General features: G+C 39.5%; 1 protein-coding gene across 1 annotated transcript in view; it reads right to left on the bottom strand.

The window, feature by feature from the left end:
• Positions 1–14,514, bottom strand: part of dym (dymeclin) — a 54,696-nt gene that overhangs the window by 35,870 nt on the left and 4,312 nt on the right. Inside the window, exons 5-12 of the mRNA XM_038733617.1 lie at positions 14,327–14,463; positions 13,047–13,119; positions 10,853–10,978; positions 8,492–8,631; positions 2,156–2,341; positions 1,843–2,021; positions 408–533; positions 162–275 (exon numbers count right to left, since the gene is read on the bottom strand). Coding sequence (XP_038589545.1) covers positions 162–275; positions 408–533; positions 1,843–2,021; positions 2,156–2,341; positions 8,492–8,631; positions 10,853–10,978; positions 13,047–13,119; positions 14,327–14,463 — 1,081 coding nt within the window. The remainder of the gene's footprint in view (positions 1–161; positions 276–407; positions 534–1,842; positions 2,022–2,155; positions 2,342–8,491; positions 8,632–10,852; positions 10,979–13,046; positions 13,120–14,326; positions 14,464–14,514) is intronic.

Here is a 14,514-nt window from a genome sequence, read left to right as displayed (position 1 = left end):
GTTGCTGTTAACCTGCACTTGACTGTTATTTCAAAGTTACATCATGACATTCAAATTCACATTTGGGTCTATAAAGGCATCTACTGTTGATGTATTTCTGAATGTACAGTCATTTGCTTTGCAAGTGTACACACTGTGTGTGTGACACGTGTTAAACTAACCCTTGTCCGGGTCATGTTGAATTGGATGGTGCGGATGACCACCAGGATGAGCAAACTGCCAAGTGAGATCTCTGTCAGTGTTCTCTCTGTGTACCATGAGATGTTCTTCAATACCTGCAAAATAAGAGAGACATCAAAATTCCTGTTGGAAACATCAGGAATGATTTACACTTATTCCCATAAATGGAAGGTTTCAGTGGCAGTAGCTGAAATGTCAACAATGTAAATTAAACTATGTCTACCCACCACCTCATGGATGGAGCGATTGAAGGCATCATCCTCTGTAAGGATGAGGAGAATAATGAGGGCCATGTAGACATGATGAGAATTTCTGTCCTCCACGTGGTAAAGGATCTCAAGGATGGGCAACACCTGAGAGGAAGCGTGGGAGAGAAGGAGGAATGCTGAGCATGTGTGTAGGTGTCTTTTTCTCATTTTGGTGCCTTTGACCGGAGAATTTGTGGATGTTCTGGCAAATTGGGATTAAGGCCATGGAGGTGGGACAATCAAACAGCATGAGGGGGCAAAAATGTCAATATCAATCTTGCAACAGATGCCAGTGAAAAGCTGAGTACAAACATAAGAGGTATGCAAATTCAAAAATGTATTACCTGTATTATTCTATTTAGGGAAAGGAAGCTTTTTGTGTCTTGCCAGGGGGCTTTGTTAAAGCTTAATCTACCAACTAGCCCAATAAAATTACATTACTACTTTACTATATAAAGCCAAGTCATTATAGTTACTATACTCTTGTTTCCACATGAGTATCAAGTAAAACAGACAATAAAAGTGGAAATGCAGCATGCATATGCAAGTTGAAAAGACACAATTTTTCATTATTTACTTTTTATTTTAAATTCTGAATCATGGCTGCTATATATATATATATATATATATATATATATATGCAGATGTTATATTCAAAAGTATACAGAACAGATGGTTAAAGTGATCAGCTATTGAGAAACAAATGCAAAAGATTTAATTCTCAGAGTGGAAGCAGTTAGCAGCTAACATTGTGAGCGATGAACACCAATAGTTGCGGTGCTACCTCATTACACAGTCATGCATCTGTGCTTTATTGCGCAGCAGAGAAAGTGGCTAGACTCATTAGCAGGCACCCTACATAACAAGCTCAATCTAGATCTGCTAAGAATAATATTTTATTATATATAATATGACAGTTTCTAGGCATGGCTACTGTCAAGAATTTATACTGCAATTAGTTTGATTTATATTGTCGCTCCTTATAAACCTGGTACAAATATACATATACAGTACACAACTTTAACTCCTACTTCTATTCCTATCCAATAAGACCAAATCATTCTGCGTTATTCTGTGTGAAAGAGACTCATTTATGACTGTCTAACACTCATGGAAAACCATCTGACATGCTGAGCTAAAGATTGATTTTCATTCAATAAATGCCTCAGTACATATACTACTCTGCTATAAAGAATAACTGTCACTGTCCATGTTTCATGGTCCTAGATGAAACGATTTCATGGCCATACTGTGCAAGGACGGACTGAATAATGTGTTTTGTTGAGGATCACACTTTTTAACAGTGTTCTTTGCTTTTGCATTGCCAATAAACTACACAAAATGTCATATTGAGACTTTATGAATGTGCACGCATTGTAAATGAACAACTTTTTTTCATTGCTATCCTACCCACCAGATTGTCCATGTCGGTTCTGGAGAGCATGTATGTCCTCATGTTGGCATTCTGGTGAAGGAGGGTGTACAGTAGTAGTGTGGCCTGGTCAGAGCGCTGCTGCTCACACAGCGCTGTGTACAGACTGTTGAAATTGATCTGGAAAGTGTGAGGTTGCTCCACAGGAAGCGATGACGTGTCTACATGGGTAGAGGTGAATATAATCAGGATTAGAATTTTATTACAATACTTCAAAAGCCTCTGGTACATTTCATACACATTACCAAACTCTCAAATAAATGTACAACAAATTAAAATAAAACAAATATATTACCTTGTGTGTTTCTGAAACAAGTAATAGCCTGGCGGTAGGGGTTGGGCCAGTCAGGCCCATCCGTCAGATTGGCTAGGACAAGCAGTAACAGAAGGCTCTGATTGGACAAAGGTAAAGGGTTGTGTTCCTGGTCTATCCCAGCTTTGCTGCCAGCTCCACCCAATGTGAAAACACTCCACAGCCCACCTGAAGACAGACACACAAATACAGACACAGATACAATTTTACAAACATGAGAAATATTTGCAGACAATGTTGCATTAAAAGCAATAATTGACTTATATTGAGTTTATATTCAATAAATAAAATTTTGGTCTCAGCTCAGGAGGGAAATATTTGGCTCTTTAGCTGCTGAAAGCTCCACTAGCTAGCCTTTTCTCTGAAAACAGCTGCCTGTTGTTGCCGAAAACGACGCTATGAGGGCAGCAAAAGTAAACCAGGACAGTAAAGTTGTGGGCCGGACTAAAAAACAATGAGCTAAAACTCACTATAAAGCTCAGAGGGGAGCTGCAGATTCAGATGATATTTTTCTGTAGTTCCATCATTATGAACTACCCCCTTTCACATTGTCATTTGATACATTATTATTATAAATAATGCTTATAGCCAGTTTAAGTACAGGAAAATATTTCAGATCTGTGTTCTTTAACACACACTCCTGGTTTTCTCAGAGTTGGATTTCAGCAAAGACTGGATAAGACAAGACTGGCCTGAGAACTACAGTTCTAGGTTTCAGTATAACAGATGGGTAATCTGTGCAGGATCCAGTACTGAAGAGCAGTCAGAATGTGTGTGTCAACCTTTTTGTAGAAAGCAATAAAGTATTCCCACAACTTGCAGCTCTTCAGCCTTATGACTGATATACACTTCATAGACAAATGAATGCAAGATTGTGTGCAGTCAGACTGATGTAATCAAGGCCAAAATAGGCACAATGGAGTCACACACGATGGTTTGCAGCACCTGAAATTTGAAACAACATAGACGGCGCCACAGAACAAAGAGAAACTGGAACTACTGACTAACTGGAGTGGTGTTCGTTTTTCTTGTTGGGGGACGAGGGGGAGCCGAATTTCCAAAGAAGTGCTGGTGCTTTCAGGCGTCACAAGAAGCACGAGAAGCATGAACACCAAGGTACACAGATGACAGTCTCTGGCTCCTGCTCGTCTAGCCACACACAATGCACGAACCAAGCACTAGTGAGACACAGTGTGAGTGTGTTGTAGGTCCACACTAATCAAGATACTGAATTTGAGGAGAGGCGAAATAGATTTGTTGCCATCTGGTGGTGAAGGACAGAAGAGCGCAACACCCCTCTGACTGAACTTGCACACACTCTTCTTGCTAAGAGTATCCTGATCTGGATCGATGCAACTATGACACACTTGGGTCACCAGTACGCTTGGTTACCGAACCAAAAAAGACTTAAGTCAATCGAACAAGGAGACAGTTTAAATATTAAAAGGGATGAAATGGGAGGCCATGTCCCAATGTGTACTCGTTTTACTGTTTTGACAGGATAAAGGATCAACTTGTGACTGACAAAGAACACGCAAGGTTGAAACCGTTCAAAGTTTTAAACCATTATGCATGACAAAATACTTTCCTACTTGCTCTGCCTAAGAGTTTCTTTTCAGCAACTCATGACGGTTTACGCTATTTTAATTAACAACCATGGTTTATTTGTTGGTTTGCTTCTAAATTCACTAATGGCTAGTAAAGAGCTTCTCCAACACTCTGTATGACTGTGTATGAATGTGTATGCAACTCCAGTGAGGAGGGGAATGGATTTGTTTATATCTGAGCAAAAGGACATCAACAAACTGCAGAAATCCCCGGGAGAGATATTACATCACTTGCACTGGTCAGTCTGTCTCCCTCCTCACACATGATACTCTTTTTTTCCCCTACTGCTCAGATAGAGAAGCGAGTGTGAGAGAAAACAAGATCTGGGGAGGGTGGGGGCAAGTTTTGACGGAGCCCTGTTCATCTCATCACTGGCACCACAGTGACTAGCCCAACAGTGTCAGAGAGCCGAGTCTGGCAGCCACATTTCCCACACACACACACACACACACACACACACACACCTCTATTTTACCTTAGTGGGTGCTGTTTGTTATCCGTCTGGCTCGGTTCCCTCTGCCTGTCTGCCTGCCCACCACATAAACCCAATAATGCTACACTGCTTAGGCTGCTCCGGCCCTGGCCAGCTGCCCAGTGGAAAAAGAGGAGGAGGACACGAAGAGGAGGAAAGGGAAGGGGAAAGTGAGGAAAAGAGAAGGTCGTACGCGGACACGGAGGCTGGCACACTGAAGGACTCGGGGGAAGGTATCGTACTGTGAGACACGAAAATACACAACCACAGTCAGGCTTAACTTGAATATAAGCCTGTATCCACAAACCTATTAAATTGATCTTTTCATCTTTGAAAACTCCTCATGACCTACAAATCTTTACAGGCCACAACATTTACAAACTGTAATGTGTCCATTAAAACGGGCCCAAAACACGTTTTTGTTCGACTAAGCCTTGGTTTTAGGATAGAAGGCTGTGATGTCCATATTATAGTCTTACATAATGACCACCCCCATCAGACATGACTGCTGGCACTGAGTCAATTCCTGTATTCAAACTAAACCATTGCCACGCAACCAAACATCTGCAGTATATCCGAGCCTCTGAAAATCTCTTCTTCATCCAGATCTGCCCCCTGACATCTACTTCAATCGACCCTGACCCCCCGCGTACCAAATCCAGATTCAATATCATGGGTATCATCAAACACACTCTTAATGACACTGCTGTTATTAGACTGTTGTTTGGGGAAATATTATTACTTTCCTTAAACAGCACTGTAGTACTTCTTATTTTCAGCCTGAATAAAGTTGTTACGTACCCAATTACTATTTGAGGAATGTTCACTTATTTTTCTGTTTTAAATCACTATATGCAGCTGCTAAAAGTCACAATAATGGTTTTTGATACATTGACTGCCATCAATGGGGTCACGCCACTATCATGGGTAAAAATATATATATATTACCAAAAGAGACCAAACCTCTGTTAAGTGGGTTAGACATCTGGTTTTCAATATCACTTTGCCATGCGCAGCATACACTTGAACACCATTGTGAACATCTTGATGGCCTGTGGAGACACTAGAGAAGGGAGCTGAGGTGGGAAATATTTTCTCATAGTTACAGCTGAGAACATACGCTTCAGTGCAGACAGAGATGTGAACGCCGGGTGAGCAGGGACAGACAGAATGTGCTACTTACTTATTTACTTGCATAACAGTGAATGAAATATGACATCAGGGCTTCAAGCCAATGCCTTGGCCAAGCACACACAGGGAAACATGCTGTACAGACAATAAACAAACAATATTCGGATTATCTCACACAAATCAAAATATATGCTCAAAGCACTTCTACCCAAACCCAATCCAAAACCCTTCTAACATAAACATATACAAAATATGAGAACATTCCACAGACTTACAATGATTTTGTAACAAAGTTTCATCCATAAGCCGTTACATTAATCTTCTGATACCCTTTCCCAGTGTGTCACATTTTCTGCTGTATGCTGTACTAATGACAGCAATGAGAAACATAGGGATTGCAAAGGATTTATCTTTATACATGTCTGCTTTTAGGCATGGTGGCTCAACTAGTATTGTTTGTGTGTCTGTGTGAGAGAGCGTGTTAAAGGTTACAGGAAAACACACAAAACATACAAAAAGTGCATGTGAGAGGAGCGTAAAGTACAGCAGAATAAAGGAGAATAATGGACAGGAGAGTAAAGTGGAGTGAAGTAGAGCAGAGGAGAAGAGAGGGGAGGAGAGTAACTTAGAGTAAGCGAGAGTCAAGTCGACTAAAGGAGAGGAAAGCGTCTTAGAGAGGAGAGAAGTGTAAAGTTAAGTAGAGCCGAAAGGAGGACAGGAGAGTAAGGTAGAGTTGAGGAGTGTAGAATAGTGGAGAAGAAAGGAGAGGAGGCTAAAAAGTTTTGAGTTGCCACTCTGGTTATAATCCCCCCTGCAGACACTCGCTAAAACAGCAGTGTGTTAAAGCAAGAGAGGAAGAGACATCCGATCCCGCTCTGACATTAAAATGGCAATCGAAATCCAGCACCGCATTGCTTTGCCAGTGACCAATGTTTATGTGAAAGTGGGACAGTTCACCAATGTGAGCATGTAGGCATGGGGGATTTTCACATGCTTCTAACGTAAGGAATTTTGATTTTCATAAAAAGCAACGCAATGTACAGGAAGTCGTGGTAGTGTCGTCTAGTCCAGTGCACTCACCGTTTTCAAAGGGCGCACCCCATGACCTCACGACAGTAATTTAATGCAGACAACATGTACAATGAAGTGGATTATACAACTCAAGCATGTCTCAGGGGTGAATAATTTATTTTCATATCGCACAGAAAGGAGGAAACTAACAGATACCAACTGATCTGTAAGATTTGTAGTAAATATTAGAGCCCAACCGATATAGGATTTTTCAGACTGATACTGATTTGAGGATTTTAAAATCTGATATATCGGCCCGATATTCTTTTCTTTTAAGAAACACATAACATAAACAACAATTATCCCTAACATTTGTTATGTGTAGTTATGAGACCTTACAAAGATAACATGACATAATGCAGTAGATGCTACATTTCCCATAATGTGACCAATAGCATCTTTTTATTAGACCTTCACTGCCTGGTACATGCCCAGTTTGTAACACAGGTTTTTTATGTTCAGACAACCCTGATGATATAACAAGGGTTATTTTCTCAGACTTGACAAAGCTCCTCCAGAGCCACAGAGCACATTATACAACTGTTTTCACAGGCGTTAAGATAAATTGACCTTCATGTGTAAAATTGGCGGAGTTCTCCAATGAGTATTTGCTCATGCTGCAATTTTAAAGTAATTCAACTGAAACTTACTATGGAACAACACCCATGCATACACCCACTTTCAACATTCAAATTAAACGTACTTGTTTGTATACTCTGTCAATCCCCATGGCTGTGTGCATACAAGACAGACAGAGAAAGAAAACAAGTGTTGTTTCTGAACTCTGGGTATAAGAGAGCTTGTGTCTTTGTTGATCTGTGCGTGTGTGTATAAGGGAGGCGGCTGCAGACAGACAGGCTCTAGGGGATTACAGAACAGGACAGGGCACCATAACTCATCGGGCCGATCACTGGCCACAGACAGACAGGCTGGGTTGAATGCTGATGGCTCACTGATAGGAATCTGCCACCAACAACCGACAAAGAGCATTTATCTGCAGGGGAAACCCAGCCCTATATTCACGCACGCACGCACACACGCACGCACGCACGCACAGAGCACAGTCTAATACTCTGCTCATTTTTGACTCATCAATTTTATGCACACCAAGCCATGGCTGTCAGCATGACTCGCACCTTCATTTCTCAGATTAATCATATTTGTTGGCTCAAAGAATTAAAAATGACACTCAACTGTATTTAAATTGTGTGGCTCTTATAATTCATTCCTATAAACTGATGATAACATTTCTACTCAAGGGTTTAATTTTTGCACCTGCAACATAACTACAACAAAGTGCAAAAGGAGCAAAGAACACGAGAGGTAAAATAATGAGCAGACCCAGAGTTTTACCATATTATCTAAGCCAGTGATTCCCAACCTACTGCTCACACCCCTTAAGTGGGTCTTAAATAAATCTAAAGGGTCACAAGATGGACAAGAAAAAGGACAAGAAAGAAAAGCATATATTTATATTCATTTAGATTTATTATTATAAATTATATTATATATATAGATTATATATTACAATATTAGGTTGATTTTTTCTAACTTTAACTTTTCTCAAAATAAGTTTTCTTGTGAAATAAGCCCCTAAAATTTAGTTTTCATTTAAATGAAACAATCTTAGAAGAAAAAAATCACTCTTTGTTTCAACTGCTCACCAGTCAAGCCCATAAACTGTGACAAGGAGTCCTAAACAGGAATTGCTCATTTTAGGGGAGATCATAATCCAGAAAGGTTGGGCACCACTGATGTATGTCATATAGCTTGGAAAATGTCAGTTATAGTCATCCAATGCAATAAAAACACAGGCATTTATACCTAATGCAAGATGTAACCTCCCAAACTTTAATACAAAGTTTAAGAAACCATTTATAATACTCAACTCAGCATCAAAAAATCTAGGGAAGACCTGAAAAATTGTGGTGGCGAGTAAAATGTTAACAGAAGCAATACGAATAAATATCAAAATTAAGAACAAAACAACGGATTTTGCTTTTGTTTTCTTTGTGTGTGGATGTGTGTACTCGTACTTGCCACCCCAGATGCCAGGCCGTAAAGCAGGCCTCCCTCATCTTTCGGCTCAAAGATGTGGGCTGCTGGAGGTGGACATTTCTCCTGCCTGATGAAGTTATAGAGCAGGGTCTTCACCAGTCGACTAGTTAAAGACAAACTGGGGAAAAGAGAGACAAATGGAAAGAGAGGAAAAGAGGTTTGAAAAACCAGCTGGAAACCTACTTCAGTGCACCATAATGAAGGAAAATTAAGGTATATGTATTTAATGTATGTTTCAGTGCACTTGAAACGAAGGACATTTTGATTTCAAAGCATAGAGTTTCACAGAGATTTACAAATCACAACATTTAGCGAGAAAACAAAAACAACACTAGAGTTCATTGCTTGCATACATCATTCAGCACTCATAGGTGCACAGATCTTAATGTAAAATAAATTCTGGCCTACTGAGTGTTAACCTCCAGTTGAATCATCTTTGCCAACAAGAAGTGTTGAACACAGATGAAAAATGTAAGAAGAGAGCCTTAGCTGTTGTTGCAATTTCATCTAAATGCTTATGTGCAAACTGATAAGCATCCAGTTTGCCACTTATAGATTTAATAAAATGCAATAAATTTTTTTTTCACCCTCATTTTCCCATCAAAACAGGGGTTAAGGCTACAGGACAATAATCAGTGGCTTCCTTGGGACATGCTTTTGTTGGCAAAGGTATATGTAAGGCCTTCAACATTTAAGGGATTATGTGAATGTCTAAACAACAATGAAATGTAGGTAATCTGGTCCTGTGGTCTTCCTCTAATTTAAATGTTTAAAAGATGTCCCTCACTTCTATCTGACTACATACAACTGAAGTAGAGCTGCAACTATTATTTCATTGATTGACTAATTATTTCATTCTCGATTAATCAGTCGATTATTTTATCGATTAACCGATTAGTTGTTTGGTCTATAAAATGTCAATAAATGGTGAAAAATGTCGAGTTTTGACCACAACCCAAAGATATTCTGTTTACTGTCATAGAGGAGGCAACAAACCAGAAAACATTAACATTAAAAGAAGCTTGAATCAGAGAATTTCTACTTTTTTCTTAAAAAAATGACTCAATAAATGGATTATCACAATACTTGCAGAAAAAAAAGTTGCCGATTAATTCAATTTGATTAATCGATAAATAATTCCGGCTCAAAATTGAAGTAAGAATATCAACACAATGATCTGAATTATTCCCTTTATTGAACTTAGAGGGGGAAAAAAGTTCAGTTAATTTGCTAACTCTGCCTCATTATCTGCCACTAATGCTTTGTAATTCTGGGTGTTGACAGTCCAGTCAAAGTGGAATTAAAATAGCAAAGCCCGGACACAGGATCTCTTATGACATGTACATGCAGGTGTGTGTGTGTACATCCAAAGAGACTGAGATGCTACTGTCAATTTAAAGACTGCTCATCCACATCATCAGATCGTCTCTCTCCCAGTGAGTGACATACATGTAATTGGTTATGCACAATATCGCTGCTTTTCTACTTCCACGCAGCCTTGTTTTCTCAACAGACCCACACCAGCTACTTGGAAGCCTTGGCAATAAATCCAGAGTGCTCTCATTTGGCCCTTAAGCTGTGAGAACCTTAAAATAATATTACTTCCATCCTCTGTCCACCCATCTAAACTCCACTAGTACAACTACACTTCAAAATGAATTTACCTGCATTAACTGTTATTCAAGATAAGTACAAGTACAGGTCAACATCAAAAGGTTAACTATTATTTTTATTTTAGCTTTTACTATCATTTAGTAAAAGCTAAAATATTTTTATTTTAGTTTATGGTTATTGTAATTTTCATATTATCATCAGACTTGCTGATTCACTTTCCTTCAGCATATTAGACTACAAGGTTACAGGGGATACAAAGGTCTTGGCTGACTAGATTGTGTTTCCTTTTTTTCCTCCTTTTAGTATCAACTGAAGACATTGTTTGGAACATGATGAGATTGACTGGAAACACAGACAGAGGTTAACTTTATCAGAGTATGGATGGAGGAACAGAAGGCTGAATCAGACGCGGTCACATTGGGTAGGAGAAGATCCAAAATCATTTGGGCCTGCGTTCCAAAAACAAGTCAACAGACTGTGGACGTCCCAGTTACAGAGGCAAGTGGTAGTAACTCATACAGTAGTCGAAGGTTTATGAAAGTATTTCAGCTTTATGAGTTTATTTCACATTTTGTACTTCTATTTTTTTATATTTTGATGCTTGTTTTTGGGTTAAAGTTAGAGTCAAGGGATACATTAAGCCATATATGTTTAATAGTTCTGTTTGCGGCGTTAAGTTAATGGTGGCCTTCAGTACAGTACAAACTGAGTGTGTGTTTTCTCACCATCGTCCCTTCATGATGTGCTGGTAGATTAATCCATCTCGGAGGATCTCTTTGTGGAAGAGCTGATAGGAGAAGAATACCAGCAGCGTGGTCACTGCTTCAAACAGGATGCTATAGGTGATGTCACTACAGGCAAAGACAGATGCATGGGGAGTTAATATATGTAGTATAGTTTAGTAATTTCTTAAATAGACAGCTACTTTATTGTCCCCACAGGATAATCTGACTTGGGCTCTACAAAGTTAGACTCATCAGCATAGATAGGCACATAACACCAGCATACAGAAAACATTAAAAAATACAGTACAAATACAGATACACACTATGAGGCATGTTTCACACTTTCATCATCATTCTTGTACTACAACCCTCAGAGGTGTTTAAAGGTTCAGTGTGTAAAATTTAGGAGGATCTATTGACAGAAATGCAAATTAAAATCCACAACTATGTTTTCAGTGGTGTATGAAGACTTAACATAATGAACTGTTGTTTTTATTAACTTAGAATGAGCCATTTCTATCTACATACACCGCGGGTCCCCTTACATGGTAGTCGCAATGTTGCACTGCCATGTTTCTACAGTAGCCCGAAGAGACAAACTGCTCTACAGAGCACGTTTCGTCACAACATTGAATATGTAAGAAGAAGTAGTAGTAGTAGTAGTAGTAGTAGTAGTAGTAGTAGTAGTCGTCGTCGTCGTCGTCGTCGTCGTCTGGCTTATTAGAAGTAAGAACAAAAGTGAAATTTGAACAAATGGAGGACCTGACATATTATTTAGCACAAGAGCCAAAGAGCCACCATAGTGTCTCCTATGCAATTAATTAGCTCTTTGAATTGTCTTGTTGTTGAAATGTGCTTTACAAATAAACTTGCCTTGCTTTGCTTCTGTGTCAAGGTATAAATAATCTTATCAAAATTACTAAATAAAAAGCAAAATTAAAAATAAGCACATGTTAAATAGTCAGGTTTGTTAGGTTACTAAATATTTCACATAGCTTTTGCTATAAAAATATGACATTCATGCCACAGAAAAGGCTTAAATCAAAAATAGTATTTGACAGTTTGGAACTACTGACATCTGTCTTTCTTCACAAAAAGTTTCTCCAAAAGGTTACAATCACAGCACAGAGGTCTGTTAGGAATTTGGGGGAGCTATAAAAAAAATTGAAAAGAATGGTAATATTTCCCTCCAAACCAGAAGCACGTACAGAGGAAATGAGCCGACAGCCACAAAGTGTTGAAGGGAAGAAAAACAGGTAGAGTCTTGGAGCTTGGAACAATGAATAATGTTGGAATGCTGAATGCATTTACACAAGAGCCAGGGTTTGATGTCCAGAGACAACAGAAGAGAAGGAGAGACGAAGAAGGAGGGAGAAAGAGAAAGTAGATTGGCAGGCAGGGGGACGTCAAGAATGACACAATACACACAAGGGAAAAGAGACGAAAAGTGGAAGATGCTGCATCAAGGAAATAGCAATTTCAGTCATGTTTCTGGGAACGTCTTTTAACACTGCAGAGGAGACTTTGAGGACATACTGCATATTCATCTCTCTGTGACAGACCGAGCGGCAGGCAGAAGATAATTGTACCATTAATAAGTAAATAAATACACCAAAATATTCACTCATTAAAGCAGAGTGTGTTAGCGTGCACACCGCCCACCGGGAGCAAAGGCTGAAACCATTTTTCAATCATTATGTTCCCTCCTCTCCCACTCATTGGCACCACTCCTAATCCAACTTTAATTTCAAGCCTTTTCTCTTCTTCCGAAACAACATTTTCTTTCTTTCTTCATTTCTCATAGTCCTCTCCCTTCCTGTGAAACATGGACACATCTGAGCCTAACCTTGTTCCCATAATGGATTTCAGCCTCTCTTGGTTAGTGAATCAAGGAGCGAATGAGCAAGCGGAGCACGCAAAGACAGAGTTACACATAACTTTTCACAAACTGCTTTTCATTAACTGCTCGATGACTAACACCGTAAGACACATTAACGACCAACAAACATGGATAAAAACAAGAAACCAAAAGATGGGCGGGGCTGAGAAACTGCACAAAAATCAAAAATACATGTTTAATATTATGCTGATGGTATAATGTCAAACAAGTAATCTTGAACTATTAGCATTGTGATATTAAGAAATCGCTGTGTGGGGACAGTGAGGGAAATACACAAACAAGGCAGATACTTACAGGAGGGGCACGTCGACGATCAGGTGAACGAGGTTGGACAACAGCTCTTCAAGGAGGTCCTGGCTGCCTGTTTCTACATAAAAGGGTTCAGGGAGTTATTACACAGACATATGTGACAGGCAGCTCACTGTTGATCATACTCAGTGTGTCAGTCTCAGAGGGAGTCTTTGCTCCCACTGTACCATTCCCTTTCTCTATCCTTCCCATCTTCCCTTTTTCAGGCTCACTGTACAGAGGAATTTGCTAGTTGGGGTTACAGGGTTTCTGCAGGGTTCAAACCCTAACCCACTGTAAGATCTTTTAAAGATAGAAGACCATATAGAATGTAATTTAAGACCGGTTACACAATCATACTGGCCAAAGTATTAAAGTATGATTTAAAAAGAGAAGGAATGATGTGGCCTAGACCTATGCATTACTATATCACATTTTTCAGTACTTACCAGTAGAATAGAACAATTATTCCCAATGATATAATGGATATAATTCATTAAATTAACACAACCTGGAAAATGGATGGATGGACCCACTTAAAATGATTTGTTCTTTTAAGTTAATTAAAGTGCTAAAATCCACACTTGCCCATTATGTGACAGTCAGCTTCCTGTTGTAGCTAGCAGTAGTAACAGAGTTTGCTACAGGTCAACATTTCATAACTAACAATACTGCCTACAGCAGGCAAGGGAAAATATTTAAGATTATTGTGGATTAAATTTGAGACTTTTTAATACCTTAAGGCATTTTATTGGAGGTTACTATCCTCATCCTCATAATTATCCAACACAGCAGAGATAACCCAAGGTCCGTAGGGAGCTGCAAGTGAGTGAGTGTGTTTCGGTCTTTGTGAAAATGTCTAGTGTGTGCATGAATACTGGTTACAGGAATAAGCAGCAGCCATGGCAGAATGACAAAAATAAAAAAAGGACAAGCTGAAGTTTTGGGGGGGGGGGGGGGGGGTTTGCTTTTGTTTTGATGGCATTTTATCTGAGCACCAAAAAAAGTGTTTACTTTCAGCATGGTCATCAAGAGGGCACCCATTTGCAATATTTATTTAGGGACCTAGGCTCAGACAGGGCTGCTGTTTGAGGCCAAAAAATGATCTGCAGTCAATGGATGCAAATTCAGACTTAAAAAGCCAATTCCTTATCTCTCTTTAGGTATGAACAAGTGTTACACATTTGACCCTTGAGGCAAAGGATAATAATGTGCCTACTGTGAGCCAAACACTTCCTTGGATGTTTTTCATAAACTTTCTCAGACAGTGACATGGGTACGCTCACCTCCACAGGAGCCTGGTGCCCTCTCCTGGTAGGAGAACTGTAGGTGCAGCTCCTCTTCACTCATCTCCCTGATGAACACCTTGAGCAGGCAGCGGATCATGAACAGTGCATTGTGGGCCTGCCAGATAAACAGCTGACTGCGGAAGAGAGAGACAGAGGAAAAAAAGGACACCATGTCCAAGGTCAAA

The sequence above is a fragment of the Micropterus salmoides genome, unplaced genomic scaffold (assembly GCF_014851395.1).
Source record: "Micropterus salmoides isolate LMB-PRFRI ecotype aquatic unplaced genomic scaffold, ASM1485139v1 Ms_hic_scaffold_20, whole genome shotgun sequence".
In the NCBI taxonomy this organism is placed as follows: Eukaryota; Metazoa; Chordata; class Actinopteri; order Centrarchiformes; family Centrarchidae; genus Micropterus; species Micropterus salmoides.
The sequence above is the reverse complement of the archived record's forward strand: the minus strand, read 5'-3'. Positions and strand labels throughout refer to the sequence as shown.